Raw genomic sequence first — 25,596 nt, forward strand, 5'->3', positions numbered from 1 at the left:
AAGTTAGCTTTTTCCAAACCTCGTGTCTTAGAGCTGTGACCTCCAGATTCCTTTCTTAGTGAAAAAGTACGCGGTTCTGTGTGTCTGTACACGTGGAAAGAGCGAGGAAAGAGTGCAGTCCGTGCGCGGTTACTGAGGAGTCTGTTTCCTCCCGTCGCTGTTTTGAACAGTAAGAAAAGCCTGAGGTCTTGATTTTGGGGTAAAATACTGAGTTTCGTTATTTAAACCAAGGGCAAAAAATAAAAGAAAGTTGTGACATTTGAAAATTCTACAAACGGAGGCTTGAAATGGTATGAATATGCACTTGGGACAAAACCAATTTACTACCCAAATGAGCATGTCCGGGCAGGCTGTGGAAGCGGGAACAGCTGAGAGGGATAGTGCTGACTAAGGGAAAAAGCTGGACCAGTTTTTCTTGCTCTGCGTTATCTGTCTGTCAAAGAGGCAGGGCAGAACTGCATTGGCATTTCACTTACTTATTTGTGCTTATTCCGGCTGACCCTTTTTCCATGATGAACTTGCCTGTGTCTCACACGCTGGAGCACAGTCGAGGGGCCTTCAGGCGGCTGTCATCAACTGAAGGCCTAAGCCTGGCTTGCCTTTAAAAACCTAGGAATAAGAGGAGTTCTAAAAATTGCATTTGCGATGCCCTTGCATCTTTTTTTTTTTTTTCTTGTCTTTTTCCTTTTATGTGCGTGCATGCTGTGTGCAGGGCATAATTCAAAGCCCGTCAAAATTGATGTCAAATCTGCCACTGCTGGACAGACTGATAGACGAAGGTAATTAATGATAAATATATTCCTAAAGATCTATACTGCATGTTGAGAAGGCAGAAAAGTGTCTTTCTAAGAGTTTTATGATAAGGATTAAGTGTGTAGTCTGGCAAGTACAAGACGTCCAGAGCCTGTGTTTGCATAAAGCCTGCAGTAGCTGCGCAGCTCAGTAATTATCCGTCTGGTTGCCCTTATGTTACAAAACGAACACTGTTCGGTATGTAATAGATCTTCAGGCTACAGTATAATTGTCTAATGGTGAATTGAGAGCAATATTAAAATTTGCAGTGCAGCATAGTGGGGGTTCCCTCTTCTCTGCTCGTGTAAGAAATGAAATGAAGATTTGTCCTTACTTCAAACGTCTCAATAATTACCTTCTACTTAACATACGGTACTCTCCAATTCATTCTTTTTCAGTGAAAAAGAAAAGAAATTGGCATAAACACGATACTGGACAGACGACAGAGGTCAAGCCTGTACAGAACGGGAGCCAAGTCTTCATAAAGGAACTTCGAAGTCGTACTTTTCCAAGGTGGGTTGTTCAGCTGCACGCAGGGATGGGCTGTTGAGGTGAAGCCAATGTAGCCAGTTTCCTACGAAGCTGATGGTGATGCCTGCAGAAAGCATTGTATAGTACAGAGCGATGACGTTTAAACCAGCGCTGTATTACTGCAGATGTCCCAGGTTCTTTCCTTTTTTATATTTGTGCGGCTATATTAAAATCTACTTTTGGTTGAGCCTGGTTCCTGTGGATTTCCATAGAAGCCGGTGTTTGTGGAGACAAGAAGAAGAATGCGTTTGGCCCCCACAACATTCGCTTGCATAAGAAACTAGCCAATTTATTGCATGGAATTGTCCAGTTCTCAAAAATAGTAATGGTTTTGCTGAAGTCTGTCTCCGTCTTGAAAAGAAGAACAATGACATCCTCAGTTGCTACAGTGACAAAGGCCCTCTTATTTGGGGTAATGAATAGTGCTAATTGTTAGGTGACATGTTCCACACTTTATTAGGCTGCTTCACAGCCATTTGTAAGAGTGATGATTTTCTTCTGGTTCTTCAGTAGAGGCCTTAGCCAAATAAATCCTTAATTATTAATGGCTGATTATTTTAGAAGAATCCTTGGAGACTGGTAAAGTGTACTTTGTGTAAACACAAAACTTCTTCCTTTTTACGGAGAATTTGATTTCACATTTAATTTCAGATCCTGGTTAAGGAAAAGGCTGAAAATACCTCTGCAAAGTGTTTGCAGAAATTACAGATGTGTTCCACTGAATTCAGGATGCAATATTTTTTCTTGCTTGGCTATTTTTATTTGGGCCTGCTAGACTTAGCCTTTTTTGTTGTTGTTGTATACAGAAAAATTTGACAGGTTGCAAAGCTAATTTCTTCATCAAGTTTTGAGGCCTAAGCAGGATGATTTCAGTAAGCTGGGATGGCTTCTGAGGTTGCACTCACATATGCAGTAGCTCTGAGTCGCTTACAAATTGTAAAAAAAAATATGGACCCCAAGTTTTCTTGTTTGTTTCTTACATAAAAGTGCACATAAGAAAATCCTGCTGCCCGATTAAAGTTCCTGAGAAAGAAGGGTCTGTAGCCAAAAGGAGTGCCTGCGAGATTCAGGCCTCCGACATCTACGCTTGCGCTGTTAGTAACACGAAGTCTTGTTGAGAAATTTTCTCTTCTGAAGAAAATGAATGAAATCTGCAGATGTTCACAGAACAAAACCCAACACTCGTCAGTCAGAATGTGAAGAACAGAAAAAGGGGGTCTCAGTTCAGAGACAGAAACACCATTTCTGATCCCCAGCACACGACAGGGAATTACATCCCACGGTTAGTCCCTTGGTGAAGCTCAGATCAAAGGGAACAGTGGAGAGAGCAAAAAGGCAAAAAATACAGTTCATGTCATTCCACTCCTGGATGTTTAATACCAAAATAGCATTAGAGTAGCAATAGTAGTAGTAGTAATAATAAAATTGGTGGTTCAGGTACTTCAGTGTAGGTGCCAGACTCTCCATTTTCTCACGATCATTACTAGATGCTCTGGGACTGATCTCTCTTTACAACTATGTGTAAGTTGCTGTGGCACGTATAGAAGCAAATCAGATCTGAACAAGTATGTGAGATATATATGGGCACTGTACAGTAAGTGCAGAGGTTTAGTGGTGAATCACGATTATTATCTCCAGCCTTGTTTTTTGCATGTTGCTGGCATACGCTACCAGTGCTCACATAAATGTGGAACACTCCTTTTAATTAATTATTAATGAAATTTGCCTCTGGATGAGCCATTGCCGATGCACTGTGGCTGGAGTGACCCAGAAATCAGCTGGGTTACTACAGCTTATCCCTCCTTGTGTCTGGCCACCTTGTTCTCCGGGGCTGAACCCCACGGAGGTGGCCTGCGTAGGCCCCAGGCCAGGGCGTCCCTGCATGGTGGGGCCGGCGGAGGAGCCCCCCCAGCCATGGGTGTCGGGGCCGGCGGAGGAGCCCCCCCAGCGATGGGTGTTGGGGCCGGCAGAGGAGTCCCCCCAGTGATGGGTGTCGGGGGCTCTGCGCAGGCTGGGCTTCATGGGGCAGCCAAGGCGGTGAGGCCCAAGCCTGCCGGCCGCCATGGCAGCACTTGCAGCCTCCTCCCCTTTCCCGCTGTTTTTTTGGGGAGCTATGAAGACGTGAGCTGTAGTTCGGAACTGCTGCAGGAGAGGGCAGTCATGTGTTAGCCTTACCCGCATGGGGAGGTAGTGCTTTTTGGGGTGAACCCTCAAGGTTTTGCTGTTTCCCCCCGCCAGCAGCCATGGCCCTGGTCTGCCGGGCAGTTATCAGAGCCCAGCCGACAAACTACAGATGGCGGCAGGGTGCTTTTGGGACTGTTGGTCGTTCACATACGGTCACTTCTCACTCTGAATCCAGAGTGTTTTACTCTTGAAAAGATCTACAGATCAGATTTGAATTTCCCTTGCAAGATGTGGGTGCAAATGGCCTGTCGCCTGGTGAAGTTGCCCTTTCCTTCCTCCCTCTGACACCCCCCCAGCGACTTCAAAATGATTTGCAGAATATTTCCCAAGCAATTTATTTCACTACTTAAAAATGATTTTCAAAGTATTTCCCGGACAATTTATTTGAGATTATGTAACGGTTTTAATCTTGCCTTCTTTAGAGCGGAACATTTAACACTAATTTCTTTAACATTGATCACTGGTAACTTGACAGATGCCTATAGTGGAGGAAAATGTTCTTTCTCCGTAAGCTGTTATTTTGTGAGTTTCCAGTAGTTGGTGCATGAGGCTTGAGTGAATTGATTCCGGATGATTTTAGCGTGCCCTGCGTGTTTTGCAATATGTGGCTTCTTGTCTTTCGTTTTATGCACCTAATTTGCATATAATTGCTTACTCATAACTTTTTCGTTTTACTAGTGAAATGCAGAAGTTGCTAAGCATCTCACCGTTGAATCTGTGCTTACTTTTTCAGTGCTGAAGATATAGTCGTGAAAGTGCCAGGCAGCCAACTAACAACTGAGTATTTGGAAGAAAATGGCTTTTCAGAGCCCATCCTTGTCCCAAAGAAGGACGGCCTGGGTTTGTCTGTACCCGCACCCACCTTCTACGTCAGCGATGTTGAAAACTATGTTGGTGGGTATCTGGCAAGCAGGTGGCATTGTACTGTTTGGAGCTCACCTGCTTTTGAAATATATATATATATTATTTGTATAAAAAATGTAAAATATATTGTAAAATATTGTCTGTGTCTTGAGCTATGCTGACTTCAATATTTGTTACATAGTGGCAGCTTGTAGTTAGCAATTAATTCACTCGTGGTTCTTGTATCAACTTGTGTATTCTCCAGTGAGCCTGAGCCAGACTGCGTTGTACTCTGTAGCAGTGAGTGAAAAGACACAGTCATGGTAGTATCAAAAAATTGTTTCTTCAGGCCAGGTCTTAATTGATTGCTGCCATCTCACTTTCTATTGAAGGAATTGCTAGACTGAGACTCCCGCCTGCAAACACAGTACATTTTTTAACACTGCTGTCAGAGAGAGATGGTTTTTTTTTTTTGCTGCGGGCCGTTTGGGTTCATTTTGGCATCCTCCTGTCTCTAACCTGAGCGGAGTATTGTACTGCATCTTCTCACAAGTCATCACGTCATCCCACCTTGGAAAACACACGTTGGCCAGGAGCCATGGAAGTGCTCTGAAGTCGCTTCTCTTGTTTCCACATCCCTCTTCCTTTAGCATGTGTGATCTTGTCCTCTCTCGCTCCATCCCTCCTCTGTGTCACTTTCTGTCCGATTCTCTCTCCTTCCAGTCTTTTGTCAAGGCATCGTCCTTTTGGAGCCATGACTCCAGCTCCAGTGTATCTGTTTGTGTTTCAGGGTCCCTTTTATCTCCTTGTATAGTGTGCTAACCACCCCCTCCTCCTGCGCTCTCCTTACCAGGCCATCGACCTGTTCCCCAAACTGGAGGGTGCTATCACCAGCCACTGGTGTTCTTGACTGTGTCTGTTGCTTTTGTAGTGATTGTGTGCAGTGAGCTAACTATGAATAAAGGAGAATCCAAGACTCCCAATTTTATTGTTCTCTCTATCCCCTTGCTTTTACGGGAAACATATTTTCCTTGCTCATCTGCTACACTTAGCAGATGTTCTTGTATGACCTAGGTGCTCCGTAGGCATCTGCTGGCTTTCTCTCAGCCTTTAGCTGAAATAACCTACCTTACCAACAAAACACTTAGTGACAAGCTGGAGGGAAGAACAGGGGTTGTTTGGTCTGGAGCTGGCACCAGATTTGAAAGTGAACGGAACAAATATGCGCTGGTCTAACCTCCGTGGGGTTAGTTCGCTTGAACGGGATTTCCCAGGCAGGGATTTACCTCGCCGTTTTGTAGTTTATTACATTGGAACTAGAAAGTCTTTTAGAAACAATCTCAAGTAAGTAGCAGAGGACAAAACACCACAGCTAAGACTGCCAAATACGTCATTACTGTTCTGGCATCTCATGAAAAAACAAATTGATTTTTTTTCCTCGCCTAATGTGAAAAAAGCTGTGAATGAAATGCTGAGGGAGGAAAAATAAGGCCAATTAAAATTGGAGGGAAGAAAGACCAGAGAGATGCTGTTCTTGCAGAAAGGATAAGAGGGTGTGCTTAGGAATGGGCACTCTTCAAAGCTCTGACTTTCTCCGTGTGTGCTCTGACGTGCCCAGTGTTACATTCCACTAATTGACTAATACCATTAGTATTAACAGTGGAGATTTGTATCCAACAAGGTGCATCAGAGGAAATGTGTAAGTACTAGCAGCTTATTCTCTGTACTCCAATACAGAGGGGATGGATTTTTGATAGGTGTAATTTTGGGTAAAATAACAGTCAATTTTTTTTGTGGCGCACCTGAAATATCCTGTTAAAAAAGGGGAAATTTCCTGCAAAACTCATCCTCGATTATAGATTTTGTAAGCAAAAGTTTAGAATCGAGCGTTAAGAGAACTTAGAATTTTGGAAAATCAGTTTGACAAGGTATCCTGTACGGTATTACGCTCTGTCTACAATCACAGGACTTTTACAGGGTGGTGGGTAGGGCTTACTCTGGGAATGAACGGGTATTTGCATATGATTTTCACCATGCAAATGAAATCCATAGTGAAATTAATAGACTCAAAATAACATTCATCCTTTAAAGATAAAAAACTACAGTAATAATTGTGTCAAGGGGATGAATACAGAAGCACCATTTTATGCGTATACATTTTATGTATATACATGTCTTTTATACATACACGTATATGTGTGTACGTGCATGAACAACAGGGGTACAAAGGCTAAGAAGATCAGAAAATCAAAAGATTGCGATGTTTCTGGAAATGTTAACTCACCCCCAAGCATACAAAATGGGGCGAGTCAGGCTGTCCTTCAGTCTCTCTTTTTCGTTGAATTAATTTTTAGGACCAGAGAGGAGTGTTGATGTCACCGATGTCACCAAACAGAAAGACTGCAAGATGAAGCTCAAGGAATTTGTGGATTACTACTACAGTACGAACAGGAAAAGGGTCCTCAACGTGACCAACCTGGAGTTCTCAGACACCAGGTAAGAGCCCAGCCTGCGGCACCGCGCGGTGTCCGGGACACACGGTGGGCTTCGGCCGGGGGAGTTTTAACAGCCTCTGCCCTCTGCGCTGGTTCCCTCTTCAGGAGGTGCTGCATTGAGCGTGGGGTGGTGGCTTCTTGTCGCTCTGACTCTCCACTCCGCCCTCCAAGTGCAGCCGGGTCAGGCCAAGCACAGAAATGAAGGTGCTGTTTGCTGTATGAGGAGAATGGCACAGAGCGGACTGAACGGGACAGCGTTTGTCCTGGTAATGCACACCGGCGTATCGCCAGCAGTCATCTGCCGTCAGCGTTCACAGATTAGAGCAGAACATTTTGGCACCTTTCAGTTCTATTTCAACTCTGGTAGTCTAGGTATAGTTGATCCATTGCAACTAGATATTAGTGATGCGTAACTAGAGCATCACTTGGTGCTCCAGGAGCGAATTCTGTGCCCTGTCCTGATAGCGAGTGATAATGAGGTATGTTCCTGGTGCGATCTGAGGTACTTAGATACAGCCTGACAAATACCGGTAAGACCAAAGAAAGGAGGACGGAGGTGACCACAGAGGTACAATAAAACTGTATGTGGGTTTCTGGGAGAACATAGACATTAAGGAGTCATATCTTTTAATATTCTGTGTTATTTTTCTGGTGAGGTGGCAATCCTGATGGATACAAGGCAGCGACAGCCTTTCCTCCAGCTTCAGGTGATCTAAAAACATGGTGACCTCCTTGGAGCATTCTTTTTTAAATGGGTTGTAGAGATGTATAGCGCAGATTTGAGTGCATCATATATTACTTTCTGAAATCCTTCATTTAACGAGTAAGTAAATAGATGGGGTGTGGCTCTAGGTATAGTGTCACATGTCACTGGATGTCCTTGGATGAGGCCAAGTTTGAAATTTCTATAAATACCACGTGTCATAGTTGTAGTTTCAGTGCTTTTGCGAGTTAACCAGTGCTCTGTATGACAGCAGTTCGGAACTAGAGTGATGCTGACTTCTTGATGGAAAGCTGGGGGGGGTGACAGTGCAGGTCAGCTGGGAATTTCACTCTGAGGTGCTTTAGCGATGCAGTGAGCCAGAGGCGATGGTGCTGGCGATGTGGGTATCACCCACCCTCAAGGACAGGAAGCCTACTGCCCTCCTCATGCTTTATGGTACGTTTCATATATAGGATAATTAGCCGATGTAAGTGCCTAAGCGTTCAAGTTACCGCTTTGTGCCTTATATAGCTGTATTCATCACCTGAGCTGTGCTTTTATTCCAGAAGTAGGCAGATGCATCTATAATGTGTGGAACTTCACGCAACTGTGCAGATCGTTTCTACGGTTGTTGTAGTCCTGGGTAGCTAGTACTTCCAGAGAACTCAGAGAAGGAAAAGATTCCCGTGTACATACAAACGCTACTCAAGATGATGATGAGTGTCAACATAAAAATAAAGAATGGTTGTTTTGGGGAGCATTCCATTTTAGCAAGAAGACTTAATGTAGCCTTAAAAAAGAAGGCTGATGAATAATTACAAGCTCATTTTTTTAAAAGCCATTACCTTTAGCCCTGTAGTTAGTGTTTTAGTGGTGCACACCCATTTCTGCAGAAAGCATCTCGAGTAATTACAGGCTTCAAAGATTACCAGTATCTTCAGCTGAGATTTTTTTTAGCTTTCTGCCATTATCCCAGAATAACGGGAGGTCTTTTGTTCTGAAGGACTGCTGGAGCTGTCACTCATATGCTGCTAATTTAGACATTAACTAGCAAATATTTTATTTCTTAACATAGACAGTGACACTTTAATTGAATGCAGTGCTCCATCTTTCCCTGCCATTTTAAAGGGAGCTATTGTTATCAGTGTTTGACAGTGAGCATAAATGACACATGGGAGCATTTAATTTTAGTTTGAAGTGCAGATACTCTTACTGACGTGGTACTTTAGAGTGTCCGACAGTGAACCTCCACCCCCTGCAAGTATTGGTCCAAATTTTGGACAATTTAAATACAAAATTTAGCACATTCTGGGGTGAGGCACTTCTAATAGCTGTTTATCATGCCACTGCATTGTCTTAGCTGTGATTAATAACATCTGTTATATATTTAATATAGAAATACTATATAAAAAAATATATACAACATAAATCTACGCAGAATGTAAATAAATATATTGATTTGTATAAATCATGTAAATAAATGTTATATATGTTTTATTTTAAATATATTCACATTATCAACCCAAATTAGACTATTTCCTTCTTCTGAGCTTTTAATGTAATTTAGTCAGTCCAAATGAAAAGATCACCGCGATTTTCAGCATCAGAACCGAGACTGACTTAGTCCTTAAGTATTAATGATATTGTTGTTAGGATTTTTAATACTAAGCTTAACTTGCAGACTTTTAAGATTTGCCAGACCGTTTATGTAAGAGAGCACACCTTTCACTTTCTCCTCTGAAGGGGGCTGGAAAAGTGGCTGTGATAACAGCGCTTTTGATAACTGCGCCTACATAGCAAGAGGCAGGGACGGGAAAAATATAAACAGCATGTGCTTGATCATAAATAGCTCTACTGAAAGAAGTCGAAGGATCATTGCTAAGTCATCGTACTTAAAAAGCTTTAAATCTCGGTCTGTAAACAGTTTTCGCAGTTTTTCTGAATGAAGAGCAGTTCTGCTGACGTGTAAGGAGCTGCTTCAGATTGCCAAGCAAGTACGAGAGCCGCTTTTCGTTCTGTCGGAGTCCTTGTGCGCTTTTTTTAAAAGGATGCGTGTTTCTTTTCAATTCTCTCTGTAAAGGATGTCCAGTTTTGTAGAGCCTCCAGATATAGTTAAGAAGTTGTCCTGGGTGGAAAACTATTGGCCTGATGATGCTCTTCTGGCTAAACCCAAAGTTACCAAGTACTGCCTGATCTGCGTGAAGGACAGCTACACAGATTTCCACATAGATTCGGGAGGAGCTTCTGCGTGGTACCATGTGCTGAAGGTGAGGGGTCGTGTTTTTGCAGTGTATCTGGTAATGAACTAAATTTTACATGCAAAGACCATTCTAAAATTCTCTCAAAAATACAGGTCTCGGGTTTTTTTCCCCACGGTCCTGTTGTATCCGTAAGAAATAGGCAGAGCCTTAACTGCTGTAAGTGGGTACGCTCTCAGCGGTGCCAGGGTCTGCTGAGAGAGGAAGTTGTCTGTGTGCTTTCACTGTATTCGGATTTTAATATTTGTTTCATGCCTTTTGCACATGAATCACCGAAGACCTGAAAGATATTACGTCCTGCTTTTGCAGGATAACGGAATCTGGCGCTGTAAACTTTTTGCAACATCAGTCCCACAAGTCTGAGAAAATGTGGTCAGCTAGTGATTTAATTGTTTCAGCCACTCTGGACAAAGCCGACAAGTAAATTTTACTTCAATAGCATTAAAATATATAATGCTATATATTTCTTTAGATAAATATTTGTGTGTGTGTGCGCATGACTCTGTGCCAGCGCAGCAGTGCATGGTTTGGCTGCTCGTTGCTAATTTTATATTGTTCTAATTCAGGGAGAAAAGATATTTTATCTCATCAAACCGGCCTCTGCAAATATTTCTCTTTATGAACGCTGGCAATCGGCAGCAAACCACAGTGAGATGTTTTTTGCAGACCAAGTAGATAAATGTTACAAGTGCACAGTTAAACAAGGACAGACGCTCTTCATTCCATCAGGTGAGCAGGCTGTTGCAGGTGAGCTTTCCTGCTCTTTTTAGAGCTGCTGAAATAGCGCGTCCAAAATGCCAAAGGGATGTGACTTGACCGCTTTCTCTGACAAAGTGTGAAGTCTAATTCTCAGTAGAAGTGTAATTGCATATGTTTGCAAAAAAACCCCAAACCAAACCTGAACTTTTACTGCTTTCTGTCAATATTTTAGCACCCTCTTAAAAATACAACCAGTAGGTAGAGTGTTCCACTCCTGGTCTGGCTGGGTTGCAATAACTCACGAGTTCTCTCTCTATACCCAGGCATGACGTAGGTGATTTTTGCCATCTAACAGAGAATTCATGTTGAATTACTTGCTGACCATCGCTCCCCACAAAATCCTTTTCATAGTCATTGATTCCCTGTGACACTAAGGAACTATAGGTGCCTGCAGGAGTGTGAGTGTGCATTTATCGTTTCACGTGAGGCTGAAGACTGGGTGTCACAGGTTTTTACGGGTCACTTGATAGACTCAGGCTTTCATTGCAGGTTAGGGATGGTGGATTTTGTGTTTCTCAGTTCCTGGTAGGATCTTCGTAAGGACAGGGAGTTGATCAGCAGATAGCACAGAGTTTTAGGTGAACACAGTTCTACTCCTGCCCCTGTCCCTCACCGTCCTCTCACCATGAACAATTATTTCCTCATTTGCATTGTTTCCAGCCCTCCCTGTTACCTCAAAATCCCTGAGAGGGATTTTCTCTCCCTCTGTGTGCCTTTAAATGGTGCACTGCCCACTCGATCCATAGTCTGAGCTGAGGTTTCCAGGCAGTGTGAGTAACAGCACTGGTACTTGGATTTTGGGGGCAGCGTCCAGTAGTGCCATTTTTCTGCGTGTGAGTAGGTCTTGCACTTAAATTTTACTTTGACTGTAAAAAGTGGGAAGTAGGTACTTCTCTCATGACCATATGTGGAGCAGATGGTGGAATAATTTATAGAGATTGACTAATTCAAGTAGATTTTTGTATGAAAATAAGTGTTTGGAAAACACCTGTTCCTGGCACTACAATAAAGTCAATGTCAGGAGCTGTCACGGATTTCGTGGTGATGAGGAAGCAGGTACTGCTTTCTAATGTGCCACTGTAGCTGCTGCTGCTGTTCACAGAAACAAGGAAGTAATGTCAGCGCGAGCAGGATGTCCCTTTGCACTGTCTGCCACCGCTGAAAGTAGCCCTGGGATTGGGAGTCAGAGGCAATGGCACCTTCCCGGGCTGGGCCTTTATTGTGCAAAACAAACGAGGGGCCAGATGCAACTTTGTTCAAAGTGTAGGCAGTTCTGGTCCTGACTTGGGCTGAAGAGCTGTATCGGTACCTAGGAAGTAAATTGCTAAGTGAAGTATAAACATCGTGTTGTGAATAAAGTCTTCATTACTGTGATTCCAGTCTTTATCCTCAGGACTCTTCTCTTTCTCTTTCAGGTTGGATTTATGCAACTCTAACACCTGTAGACTGCCTGGCCTTTGCAGGACATTTTCTACACAGTCTAAGTGTTGAAATGCAGATGAGGTAATCTGTCTTTAAAATGTAAAGTTAGGAAGAGGCTCCGCGTTTGATAAATTGGCCGTCTTCTCTCCTATTAATTAACCTACATTTACAATAAAGTTGATGTAGCTCTGCTGGGCAAGTTTGGAAAGTGTACCCACATTTGTCCCCTTCGACCGCATTCTCCCGTGCTGAGTTATTCCAAGCTGTCTTTACGCCTATTGCATAGCGCATGGAAGGATATGTGAGGTGCTTGGGTTGATGTGGCTGAGTCCTGAAGGAAGAACTGTTAGAAACTCTCCGGAGTTTTACCCTAGAACATGCCGTTCGCCTTCTGGATAAGCTCCCATCTGCTCAGCTGGGTTTTTTGCCCAGTGTAAGACAATGCTTTACTGAGGCTGGACAAATAATGCAATAAAACTGTCTTACATCTCTACCGCAGAGTTCCTTACTAGTGTTATTTTTGTGTTCCGCTTTTGGTCTGATGCCAGAATATGTAGTAGCAGCACAAAGAAATGAGGCACTGCAAAATGAACCTCGGGCATTTATGAGCGGTGCTTGTCGCTGTGCGACGTACTTGTGACCTGCTATGCTTTAAGTTCATGTGGCTTTGTATTGCAGGGCATACGAAGTAGAAAGACGGTTGAAAATTGTCAGTCTGACCCAGTTTCCAAACTTCGAAACTGCATGTTGGTATATGGGAAAGCATCTACTAGAGACGTTCAAAGGTAAAACGGCGTTTCTTTGCCTGCTTCAACTCCTTAGCTTTGGGGGCCTTAAAATAGTTACTCTTAATTTCTGCTGATGTGTCACGTAGAAGACGGACAGGTGGCCAAAATCAGTCTTGTTCCAGCTCTCTCCTTAACATCCTGCCGTCTCGCTCTAGGAAGGACCTTAACTGTCCCTCTTACCTATGCGTAAGAGGAGGTTGCTTTATAAACAGTATTTAAGTTGCCTGAGAGGCAAATAGTGTTGTAACATTTTTTTTTAGTTTTTAGTTGCCTGTCAAGTCTGGATTCGTTCCCTGTTTTAACCTAATGAACTACACGCTCTGTCAGCCCAAGGCACAGAGTCGCACTTCCTTCTCCCATCATTCTGCTGATCCCACTCGAAGTACGTGGGCAGGTCGCATGTATACGGGGCCACAGGAACGTCAAAGATGTGGCCAGCGGGAGCACTGGGAATTAAAGCAAAGTTTTCTGTGAAATTCAAAATCTTCCAGATCAGATTCCTTCAGAGTTGATCCAAACATCTATGTGTGCATGTTCTTTACAGGTTCGGTCTCGCTTTGCTCTTTGCCGCTATTTCGCCTATTACAGAACGTGTCTAGAGACACCCACCAGATCCTTTTATAATGAGAAAAATGTGTCTAATTAATAAGCAAGGTGAGGGGTCCCTCTGAGTGTCACCAGGAAGGGGCCCCTTGTGACCGACTCTGAACAAAAACTGGAATGAGGGAAAAGGTTTAGGCAAGCATGTGCTCAGGCAGAAGTGAAATGCTTTGCCCAGTAGAACCTTTGTTTCCACATAATCGGTACTTGCTTTTTCAGTCAGAATAAAAGAACCGCTGATGGTACCTTTTTATTCCCACAGCCTAGGATGTATGAACGTGGAAGCTAGCTTGAGTATGGGACCAAGAAAGGAACCGGAAGGATTGCCAGTGTAGACATAACTTACAGGAGCACAGTGTAGGAAGGCTGAGTTGGATTTATGACACAGTAAATATACTCCTTATTACCTTCAAGTTATAACAGGGATTCATTTGTGGTGACCGACTTTCAAAGAGTCAGCTTTCACAGTTAAACTTTTTCAAATTAAAGGCTTTATGTAAAACGACTTCAGTGAGCGCCGTTTGAATGGCATTGCTTTTTTCCTCTCCTTAGGTTTGCATAAAGCTGGGCAGCAACCTCCTGCTCATTTACTCCAAGGAGCAAAAATTCTCAATGGTGCTTTCAGATCATGGACTAAAAAACAGGTAGGAGAAGCAGCCTGTTTTAGTATTGTGTGTTCCCCAGGTTTGTCAGTCACTGGAACAGAGGGCAAATGCTAGAACAAATAATATCTCCGTAGCACAACAGCTAATTCTGAAATCGCAAAGAGAAGGGACTGGGAGAACGGGGAAGGAGGGCAATAGCTGGGATTTCATAGTGCCACATGGGGAGTCAGCGAGGAAAAAGCTAACACCGGAGCTCTAAAAAACTCAATTCTGCACACAGCCGAGAGGGTACTGAATGAATGTTCTCCCTGGCTCTGAGCATTTTCATGTGCCAAATCAATTAAGCAGAGGTTGGGTATGCGAGCGAGGCCTAGAATAACTCCTGCATTTTTGTGTGCACAAGTTCCTGCAAATCAACACATTAATTGAGCCAGGAAATACATCTTGGTTGGAGAGAAGGCTTAAAGGGATTTGCAGCCTGAATTTCCTGCTGCAGTCGTTTCACAAGTGTTATTCTTGCACGCGCTACTGCTACAGTTTGGGGGAATTCTCTGCAGGAGACAGGCCATTCAGTCATAAAATGAGAACAGGGGAACTAGCAGCTTTAGGATTTTAAAACGTTTGAAGGAGGGATGAGCATCTGAGTACACGATGTTGCATACACAGTTAGGTGAGTTAGGTGGCTGTCCCACATTTAGATGTAGTCAGGGACTTGGCTGCTCCCTACTGCAAAAAGCCAGTGCTTGAGCCTGGATTTGGAATTGCTCCCTGGTTTCCTGCAGAAGGACTGGCTGGTCTGGAAGCTCTCTTCTCCGTGTCACCCTGTTTATTTTTCCACTTGCTGTGCAGATGAGAAGTAGTGAGTCAAAGGAAATGAGACTGTGTTGGCATTTAGGTAAAGTTGAACTTTGAATATTATAACAGGGCCTGTGAATGCAAATGTTGTCAGTCCCGTCAGGGAGCTCCCAAACCACTCTGCTGACAAGGTATGTGCCTGTTGCGCTCCTTGAAGACAGAGACAATCTCTCCTTGTAGATGTGGAAAAGGAACTTCACCCAGAATCTCATATAAGGGGATGAGCAAAGTGATGTTACAGTTGTGAAAAAGCAGGAATATCTGAAAAAAAACCAACTATTTACAATAACATCCAGGAGGGGGGAAAAAAAAGTATATTTTATTCCTTATTTGGACTACAGTATTGATTTCAGTACATAGGAAAAATATTGATCTTTCACTTAATGAGGTTTTTTTAATATATTTTTGCAAAAAACCACGCACAGAAACAGCGGCTTTGTTCTGTTTTAGGCTTTAGCAGAGCATGAAGATGAGCTACCAGAAAACTTCAAACCAGCACAACTTATCAAGGACCTTGCCAAAGAGATAAGATTAAGTGAGGTTTGTGCTCTTTTCATAACATTAACTATATTGTGGGTCTGTTAATAATCTAGGCTATAAGATGGATGACTTGAACTAAATGAATCTTTTTTCCCCTCTTTCTTCATTAAAAGAATTCAACGTGAGGTTTCAGGGTAGGGGGACTGCTCAAGACTCTTGTCTGTGGCTGCCTCAACGCGTATTCTGGGCTCCTCTTTGCTTTCTCCTTGGCTTTACGCTGTGTCTGCCTGTCCTACGTCCTTCCTCCTCCACCCTCTCCTAGCTGGGCGGGCCACGCTCCCCTCTCCGTCCTTATTTTCTCTCTCACTTTAGCTACTCCCTACCCAAAAATATGATAGAATTCAAAGAACACTTTTGCCGTCCCTGTGATTGTGTTCCCTGGGTAGTATCTTCTTTTCCTTATGTTCATTGGTCTTGTCTATGACATTGTCTGGGCTTGGGACTATTATTCTCTGCGTCGTACCGATAGAAAGCCTTGCTCTTGGCTGGCTTCTAGGCAGAGTTACTATAGCAAATGCGATAATAATTATACACACCCTCCCCCCCCCAAAAACCCCAAAAGACCCCCAAAAAGTAGGTTTCCTGGAGGTATCATCCATTAAGTCCGGTATCGTATTCCACTCAGTGGTGACCTGTGACAGTGCAAGGTGACAATGGCTAGTTCAGTTGTTTTAAGAAGACATTGCGTTACATTCTACCCCTTTTCTAACTATACCCAAAGACCTGAAAATTGAAATCTATCTTGTCCTTTTATCCTCTTTGATGTAGTTTTACGTTTTCTGATTGTCAAAATGGCAAGTTAAGCAGAAAATAATTTCTTGTTAATTAGTCATATAGTGTTAATTTTAATTGGGCAGCTATTTTACTGCTTACTTTTCCTGAGGGCATGGAACACGATTCTGCTGCATTTATCACATCTGAGTTAAATGGAAATGGTTTGTGCTCAAGCTGATTAGCATTTTAAACAAAAGGCCATTCATTTTATACGTTTGTTTGTGTGGGCAGTCCATTTAACAGTCCTACCTGACGATACAACCTGGTGAGAGTTACGTTCCTTATGGAGCCACTGGAGTTTCTCCAGGCGAAAGCTGTGCCTGAGCAACGTGGGGGTGGGAATTAGTGGTGAGCAGAGCGTTACTGTGGCGTGTGATGGGTCTTCGTTCCCTGGCCAGCCTCACAGCCCCACCGTGAATGCAGTTACCCCTTTACTGAGGGGGGGGGATCTTTGGGCTTTGTTTCCCCGAGGAAGGAAGGGTGGCAGGGGAATATCTAACGTGAGACGGATGGGTCTGAATGCTTTCCCATTTTGTGCTAAACTCCAGAATGCTTCGAAAGCCAGCAAAGCAGACACGAGTGCCAACACGAATGCTGAGGAGATCTGTCCTGTGGAGAAGGAGGAGGCACCATCACCCGTCCAAGTGACGCCTCCGCCCCCGCCTGTAGAAAAGCTCCCTAAAAAAAAGACTCCCAAAACTGTGAAAACCCCCAAACAACTGAAGCCATCCAAACCCCCCAAACCTCCCAAGCCACCCAAACCCCCTAAGCCTCCCAAAACACCAAAAGTCAAGGGAGAAGGAAAAAAGAAAGGAAAGAAGGCAAAGGAGAGTCCACCGCCAGCCATCCCGAATCTCGACTTGCTGGAGGCACACACAAAGGAGGCTTTGACAAAGATCGAGACGCCAAAGAAGGGGAAGGTGGGTCATATTTTAACCTCTCCCTGTTCTCTTGCCATAATAGGGATAAAATCACTCCTTGGGTCTCGTGAAAAAAATAATTTAAGCAACACAGTGGAAAAGCCTGTCTCCACTGAAGTAAATGAAAGTTTTGTAATTGCTAGCTTATCGCCCTTTTCTTACCTGACTTGGTTTGATCTCACTGTTTGCTTGGTTAATCATTTGATGTGGAGCCTTCGAGAAACCTATTGATTCACGCCGGGTCTGGCAAACTACTGCCAGTGCCCTGCCCAAACTGAGGCGAGATGAGCATTAAAAATGGCACTTTTTTTTGCCTCTTGAACTATTACATTCTTCTTATAAGTGTTATTAGCGCTCTTGGGTGCATTTCCATAATAGTTATCGAAGGTGAAGGAACTCATTCTAAAGCATCTTATTTGCATGAGATTTTGCTCTAGAATGAGTGAACGAAGATAAAACAATAGTTTGCTTCCATTTTTGCCCCTGTAGGACAAGTTTCATTTTGATGTCCTTTAATTCGACGTGAATTTTGCTGCTGACTTCAGTAGGGGCCGGGATTTCATTGAGGCACTGGCAGAGCAATGTATTGTACACTGTTTGGTATGAAGTATCCATAAGTCTTTTCTAAAGTGCTTCTGAATTTCCCGGCAGTTGGTATGCGGTTTGCGACACCTGCCCACGGAGCGACAGGCAGGGAGATTAGCGTGTTTTTACATTCATTTTGTATGTTGGTGTATCCAGGAGAAATGCAGCCAGTCGTCTGCGTTCTCTGAAGCAGCAGTCATGTCATCGAATCTCACATTCGGGTTCGAAAAGAAGGAATCAGAAGAGGAGTTTTCAAAAATATATCATGTTATATTCCAGATAAAAAATACCTTTCTGTAACATGCCGGCCCTCCGTCCTCATTAAGAGTACATGCTGACTTTTTCCCCAGGCCGCAAAGAATGTTTTAAGTGTTCCCAATAAGGAAACTGCTAGTAAGCAGAATGAGGTGGAGAAATTTGAAGTTCGAGAGCAAAATAAAAGCAAAACAGAAGCCAAATGGAAATATAAGGTAATGTCTCCTGTTAAATTCTGCTGCTGGTTCTGCCACATGGTGATAAGTCAAGGGTGGAGAAATGTGCAGAGGGCACGAGGGCACTAATTTTCAGTTCTCAGAGAAAAAATTTCAGCAGAAAATAATCAAGTAATCACTGTTAAAGGAGGGGGGGGGGTAGATTCTTCAAAAGCACGTGCCGAATTGTTTGTCTTCATCTTTGTTGAGTCCAGTGGGAACACTGTTAATAGTGAGATTTTTTGGCGCTGATCACTTTTGTGATTCTTACTTTAACGTAGTTGTACTACTTTGAGTCTGGAGTAGTTCCAGAGAAGTCAATAACTAACGACGGCATAAAAGTAGAGTTAATGAAATCTGAATTATGCCATAGGAGTTAAAAGCTTGCCTTCCTGGAGGGCTAATAGAGGGTGAGTAAAATTCATTCATAGAATGATACGTTTTTTTCTCCAGGTACCATTTAAAATGAGGTGACACTAGGCTTTCTCACAGAAATAGCCGTCGGAATTTTGCCCGCTTTGTGAACTTCTAATGGCAAAGGTGCAAGCAAATTCCCCAAAACAAAACAGAAGTGCATGCTTTTTCATGTGGGGAAAGTACTAAGAATCATGAATCATTAACATTAGAGACATCTAAATCTTTTGTGTTAAAAAAAGTCACAGTTAGTGTGATTAGATCAATACGTACCAATTAATTCCACAGCCAGTACAGCTTAGGAAAGGATTAAGGTGAAGCTTAAAAAATAATCAAAGGCTTCCTTTTTACTGAATGACTTTGATATTACATTATTAAATTCATAATTCAAGCTCTCTAAAGGTGTGAAAGAAGCAAGTGGAGCCGGGGAATGAAATGCAGTTGTATTTGGGAGGTTACAGGCACCGTGCTGGATTCTGTCCTCAGCCACACAGGCACGACGCCGACGAGCAGCGAGCTGAGCCTGGGCTCTGGTTCACAAAGTGTGTCTTTGTATTTTACATCAGTCCGTGGCGATTTAGAGAGAGCAGTATTTAAATTTGGCATTGTGTTCGTGGCAGGCACTGCTTAAACTGGTGGCGAAGCGCTTCTTGAACGGGGACAAGTCCCTGAGCTAAAACCCACGTAGTCTAAGGAATAGTCCCTATCCCTTACCTCATTTGGGGGAACATACTTTTCACTGTCTGTAGATCAGCGGATTCTCTGAGGTTACCTAGGAATCTGAAATAGCAGCAACTCGTTCAGCCAATTTTATTGTTTTGGTTTGGGTCTTTTGCCTTTCAGAACAGTAAACCTGATTCACTTCTAAAAATGGAGGAGGAACACAAATCGGAAAAGACACCTTTATCGGGAAATAAGGACAACAAATTTACATTCTCTTTCTCTAATAAGAAGTTGCTTGGGTAAGTAAAAAATACGACAGTGCACGTCAATTAAAAAAAGCAGATTAAAAAATCTTGTCGTTATTTATGGGGTTTTATACAAGAAGGTGAAAATCTGCCTTTCTGGTCAATGTAGAAAATGCACTTCAGCAAAAAGTTCTTCGTTCCAGAACTTGCTTTTACCTAGAGCCCAGCACAGGTGGCCATAACAGCGGTGACCTGTCTTTGAGGCTGGTAGTTTGCTTGAGAACAGTGTCCTCACTATTCAGGCAGTGTCGCGTGTTTTGGCACTTGGGTTCTTACTAGCGGAGTTACGTTAAGCGGGTTTTGTGCAGGTCCTGCTCAGGGTACATTTTTAAGAAACTGTTAAATGAACTCTGCATCCCAAAATTCCACGCTGCGTCTGCATTATGCATATCATGGTATACCTCGAGACAGCTTTAAGTAACATAGTGTTTATTTGAAGCCAGCCAAGGCTATTCTAGTCGGCCTCATATTTTGAGATATAAATTGTAGGTACAGAAATGTGTTTGTAAAATCACTTGAGTTGCTGTGGCACCTCTGAAAGTGGTTCAAGTGGACTGAGATTTCTATATAAAGGTACTCTTTGTCTTCCTTTCTGTCAATTCGCAAAATGTTTTCCAATCAAAGTATTATTACTGATTTGTAATTCTTTTTTTTTTTTTTTCAGTTCAAAGGGAGTCAAAACCCAGCTGAATACTAGTGTGTTTGGGTCGCTGCAGAATTTTAAAGAAGATAAAGCAAAACCTGTACGAGATGAATATGAATATGTGTCAGATGACGGTGAACTAAAAATTGATGAGTTTCCAATCAGAAGGAAGAAAAACACTACAAAAAGAGAACTGCCCTGTAAGAATATTTCCTATTTTGGCTGTAGGTGCACAACGAGGTCTTACGTGTTGATTGTCCAAAATTAGTCTTTAAAATCTATGTGATTTATAATAAGCAAGCCGCATCTTCACTGTCAGTCAAATATAAGTGGATTTGATTGCTTTAGAAGTTACAGCTGTCTTTTGAAGGGAAAAGAACCATGACTTTGTATTTCTTTTTTTTTTTTTAATTCAGTTTTATCGGATAAAAAAGACACTCTGCAGCACACTCCTGTTAAGAAGCCAAAGGTGGAGTCGGTATCATACAAGGTATGGTTATTATTGTACCTGTCACAAGCAGGCACCCGTTGTACGTCTCTAACAGCACGTGGGCAGTACTGTCATGACAGCAGCAGAGCCTTCTCCCGGGCTGTTGTCACATCCTCTCCTTCATCCTGCAGTCACAGTCTGCCCAGAACAGGGAGGACTCAGCCACTGCCAGGACAGGCATAATTTGGTGCTGTGGCTTCAGCTCCTTGTACATGGTCAGGCCTGATGGGAAGGGTGCGTGGGCACCGTGACAGTTGTATGACACAAGAGCAGGAGCAGGCCATAAGAAGGAATGGGAAGGATCAGAGGGAGTTTTCTGTCGTACCTGGCTTGGTGTGACGTTGCTGACAGGCAGAGGGGTCTGTCCCGAGCTGTGCTCCCAACCAGTGTCTGTTCCCCCCTTTCCATGTGCTTTGAACATGGGTCGTTAAATTTCCATGTTTGTGTTTGACAGATGAATCTCGGAGCAATGCTAATACACCTGAACTCACGTCACTTGGCGTTTCACGTTACTAGAAGCCCTCAATACCTATTACGTAGCAATTAAAGGATTTGTTTGCTATCACTTAGCAGAGTCTCCCTTTGCCCATTACGGACTTACATCTAGAATGCCCTTGGCTCTGCAAGAGACCTCGGCATGTCCCTGACTTGCGGCAGTGTCAATGTGCCTGTCGATAGCTTGCCTCCAGGACGCTGAAAGCACAGCCGTAAGTTTGCTCTGTGGTAGCATTGAAGGTCTGCTGGAAATCGAATTACATTAAATGACGTTAAAATTAAATGTTTTGCCCAACTGTGGTTAATTCAAATTCATATTATAAAATCTGAATCAGTCAGAAAAAGCAAACCAGCTTGTTAACGCAGAACCGTACATGACTGAAATGTTTGACCCGAAGAACTAGGGAATCTTTTTCATCCTGGTTTGGCTCAGGCATATTCAAGAGCGAGTCAGTAGTTGCCATCCGAAGACCAGTGCACAGGAAACAGGGCAAAACGTGCTGGGATGTCACTGTGCAGGAGCTTAAGGAGGGAGGCCAGTTCCTGGAGAGGGCACTAACTGGCAGGCTAAGCATTAGGATGGGGGCTTTAGAGGCCTGAAAGCAGGACAGGGAAGGGGAAAACACTGTTCTGTTATCCCCTAGACCACAGTGCGTAGAGGTGCCAGCCCCGGAAGGATACTTAGATGCCGGTAGCTTCCTTCAGCGGTCTCAGATGCTGCTGTTCATACGCATCTGTTCCATTCCTCTGTCAGATCTTCCTGTCCCCTTGCAGCAGGGATGGCAGGAGCGGGTCTGTCCCTGTGTCTGGCTTGGCTATGTTAATAGTCGTGCAAGGCAGAGACCCGTGCCCCGATGCTTACCTGGGCTGACAGAGTCACGGCCACACAGCCACTTCTTTTGCTACGTGGGTCGTGGTCTCAAGAACAGGAGCAGGGGCTGAGAAAGCAACACAGCACCCGGCAACACCGCTCTTAGGGTGGTTTGATCCCGTACGCAGGATCATGTCTCAGAGCCGGTTCTCCAGGGTTGTAAGGGAAAAGAAAAATCTACCGTGTCTACAGGCTGCAAGGGAACAGATTTTTACTGTGTACCTTGGTTTGGGTTTTTTTCTTTTTTGGTCTGTTTGGGTTTTTTTTAAGGAAAGCAAATTACAAATGCTAGCCTTTGGAGGAGCAGCAGGCTGCAAAAATCATTGTGTTGTTCTTGTTGACTAACTTAGTGGGTTTCTGTTTTGTTTGAGCCATTTCCTTGTTTTTGCAGAGCGATGACTCGTCAGATGAAGATTTGCTTCACATTGACACAGAGGCAAAGCCAGGGCGCAATTCCAAAGTAAAGAAAGAGAGTGGAAGTTCAGCGGGAATTCTTGATCTTTTGCAGGCAAGCAAGGAAGTTGGGGGTTTAGAGTATAACACCAACAGGTATGCACCAAGGGATGTTTTTTACTCTTACACATAATCAAAAATTGTTCTTTTGTGGTTGTGTGTGTATGAGTGAGAATGAATTTTGCAGCTCAGTCACTGCTTTTTCTCCCGTAAGCAAATTCTTCCTTTATCCTGTGATCTGGAGGGAGAGGTGGGAAACTGGGTGGGAAAGGTTTTGGTGGTATATTTTAAACCAATAGAGGCATTTCACATCTGTAAATGCTGAACATCCATTTTAGCAATAATACTCTAATAGATGAATCGTTCAAAAGGAAGAGAGAGCTCAGTGAATCTAGCTTGAGGGCACAAATAATGTTTTTTAATGTAGTAATAATGTAGTAAAGTAATGTAAATGACCAGCATTCCTTCCATAAGGTGACACACAGTTCCCTGAATATTGAATGTTTGAAAGAAGAAAATAGGAAACCGTCTACCCTCCCACACACCCCTGGTCATCATCCTTCTCCCCACCAAAGCACATGGCTTGGAAAAAACAAAACTCTTTCGTGGGTACTTCTGTACCTAAAATAGAAGTGTTTGCCTGGGCTTGGTTGAGTTTCGTATGAGGCCACTGTAGGTGGACACTGAAGTTGGTGCTGGGTGTTTTGGAATATGGTTAATAAGGTACACCACTAGGTAGAATCGTGGAACCATAGAATCTTCATGGTTGGAAAGGACCTTTGAGATCATCGAGTCCAACCATAACACAAAAAAAACCCCCCTACAATCTCTGCCACTAGAGCATGCCCTGAAGTGCCACATCTAGACGTTTCTTAAACACCTCTAGGGATGGTGACTCAGCCCCCTCCCTGGGCAGGCTGTTCCAGTGCCTGACCACTCTGTCAGTAAAGTAATTCTTCCTAATATCTAATCTAAACCTCCCCTGCCGCAGCTTCAGACCATTTCCTCTTTTGGTAATCCAGTGAACAGAAATGTAAAATTGGAAAATGTGGTTCCCAGACTCAAATGCTGCAGTTCAGGACTGTCTGGGACAAGGGTTTCATGGGGGCCCATCTCAAAACAAAGGTATGGGTTGACTACCTCCGCTCTGTACAGGCCAAGTCTGATCTGAAACACTGAGAGAGCAATTAGGTAACAGATGTGTGTCCTTTTGAAAAGAGCTAGTGGGACTCTTCACATCTGGAAATGTCTTCCTTACCTCAAACTGTAGGAACAAATCCCTGGGAAGAGGTTTGGGGAATGTCAACTGAGTGTCTGGCTTCCATGCACAGAATGGCACTGCAGACAGGAACTGCTGTGTCGTACGCCCTGTGCTCCGTAGCAGTCTGCTGGTTCACTGCGGTCGTAACTGACTGATTTGTTCCCTGTCTGTGGAAAACCAGAGGTATTCACCTAGGCACACTCCATGCCTCCGCAGGGACCACAGCCTTGGTAGTTTTGGAAGCTGCGGGCTGTTTGTAAATTCCTGGCATAAGTTTCTAGCCTCTAAATATGCCAGTTGTGCAAATAAAGGAATTGTCCTCTGAAAGGTGAGGTGGTGATACGGGAAATGATGTGAAACGTGCTGTAAGGCTATTCTTGTTTGGCATTTTAATAAGCCAGTTCCATCTCCGCTCTGCCTTCATTTGAAAACCACCTTCACCAAGCAGGTGGGACACGTTGGTTCTCCAGGCTGGCTGCTTGAAGCAGCATTTATTCTACTCCGGATTCCTCCAGCAGGTGTTGCATGGAAGCAAGAGGTGCGTTGCACCGTTCTATGTGTGCAAAGCAGCAAAACCGGTCTGCTTTGAGTAGTAAAGCCAGATACCACATTCAGTGGTTGCTGGGATACCCCAACAGCATCCTTTTCCTCCCGGCTTTCTCCAGGCGTGCCCTGGTTACACAAAGCCCCAGAACCTGGGCAAGGAAGTGGAAGTAGCTGTCGGAGTGGTCGGAGCATTGAGAACAGACTGGGCAAAGAGAATGGTGGTGTCGCTTTCACTCGGGCTGTGCCCTTCCTGGGTGTTGGGTGTGCGTGACCCAGGAAAAGGGCAGCTTGCAACTCCGCAACCTGTTAAAGTGGAATGAGAAAGTCCCCTAAGAGAGGAAGATATTATCTAAACTGGGAAAGACTGGAAGTTAAAAGCCATAACTGAGAATTCCAAAAGTTATGCCGCGTGGTCAAAGGGGAGCATATGGAATAAGTTACCAAGGGAAACCATAGAAGCAAGTTTTATCAGTCAGTTTAAAAAAAAAAAAAAAGAGAAGTTTTTTTTGCTGTTGAGGGAGAAAATGGAGAAAATGGAATCTTTTAAAGTTACAGTGCAGTGACAGAGCTACAGAGAAGTCTAAAGGAGGCAGCGCTGCTGAACCAGAAACGTCTTCTGGTTCAACCTTCCTCAGTTTATTAGGCAATTGTCTCTTTCACAGCTTAGATGGATGCAAGAGATTGAAGCATGTTATACAGACAGGCTTCATGCAGGGTGCCTCAGTTGTAAAGTGCCAGGCAGCTCGGGGAGAGACAGGCTTGCCTTCGTGCATCAGCACGTAGGGTTTGGGACAGTGACGGGGATCCTCGTCTCTGTGTTGGAGAGAGGTGTGTGTGCGGAGTCTCCTCTAAGAGTTCTCTGGTCATTCCTAATGGGGATGAAAAAAGCCAATGATTTTAAAATGAAGTAACATAGTCATGACCTGTCTTTAGAAGGCTTATCTTGACAAGGCTGCTTTGTTCTAGGGAAGAGATCTAATCTCGGTTTAGCCCTGGTTTTCCTCTTTTGCTGCCTTCCCCCTTGCAAGGGGTGGTTAATCAAAACAGCCAACCACCCCCTGGGGTTGCAGGGGGTATGGGGAGAGGAACCACCTCCTGGGGCTGCAGGGAGTATGGGGAGAGGAACCACGTCCTGGGGCTGCAGAGGGTATGGGGAGAGGAACCACCACCTGGGGCTGCAGGGAGTATGGGGAGAGGAACCACCACCTGGGGCTGCAGAGGGTATGGGGAGAGGAACCACCTCCTGGGGCTGCAGAGGGTATGGGGAGAGGAATCACCACCTGGCGTTGCAGGGCGTATGGGGAGAGGAACCACGTCCTGGGGCTGCAGAG

The 25,596-nt window shown here is 43.9% G+C and overlaps 1 protein-coding gene across 4 annotated transcripts in view; it reads left to right on the forward strand.

Moving 5' to 3' along the window:
* Window positions 1–25,596, forward strand: part of PHF2 (PHD finger protein 2) — a 92,068-nt gene that overhangs the window by 51,679 nt on the left and 14,793 nt on the right. For all 4 annotated transcript variants that reach the window (XM_063347767.1, XM_063347766.1, XM_063347769.1 and 1 more), the window contains 15 exons: window positions 1,191–1,305; window positions 4,241–4,401; window positions 6,705–6,846; window positions 9,629–9,815; window positions 10,373–10,535; window positions 11,981–12,068; window positions 12,666–12,772; window positions 13,928–14,019; window positions 15,286–15,375; window positions 16,698–17,069; window positions 18,005–18,124; window positions 19,382–19,500; window positions 20,171–20,349; window positions 20,566–20,639; window positions 22,397–22,554. In XM_063347767.1, coding sequence (XP_063203837.1) covers window positions 1,191–1,305; window positions 4,241–4,401; window positions 6,705–6,846; window positions 9,629–9,815; window positions 10,373–10,535; window positions 11,981–12,068; window positions 12,666–12,772; window positions 13,928–14,019; window positions 15,286–15,375; window positions 16,698–17,069; window positions 18,005–18,124; window positions 19,382–19,500; window positions 20,171–20,349; window positions 20,566–20,639; window positions 22,397–22,554 — 2,167 coding nt within the window. The remainder of the gene's footprint in view (window positions 1–1,190; window positions 1,306–4,240; window positions 4,402–6,704; window positions 6,847–9,628; window positions 9,816–10,372; window positions 10,536–11,980; window positions 12,069–12,665; window positions 12,773–13,927; window positions 14,020–15,285; window positions 15,376–16,697; window positions 17,070–18,004; window positions 18,125–19,381; window positions 19,501–20,170; window positions 20,350–20,565; window positions 20,640–22,396; window positions 22,555–25,596) is intronic.

This window comes from Chroicocephalus ridibundus, chromosome 10 (assembly GCF_963924245.1).
Source record: "Chroicocephalus ridibundus chromosome 10, bChrRid1.1, whole genome shotgun sequence".
NCBI classification, from domain to species: Eukaryota; Metazoa; Chordata; class Aves; order Charadriiformes; family Laridae; genus Chroicocephalus; species Chroicocephalus ridibundus.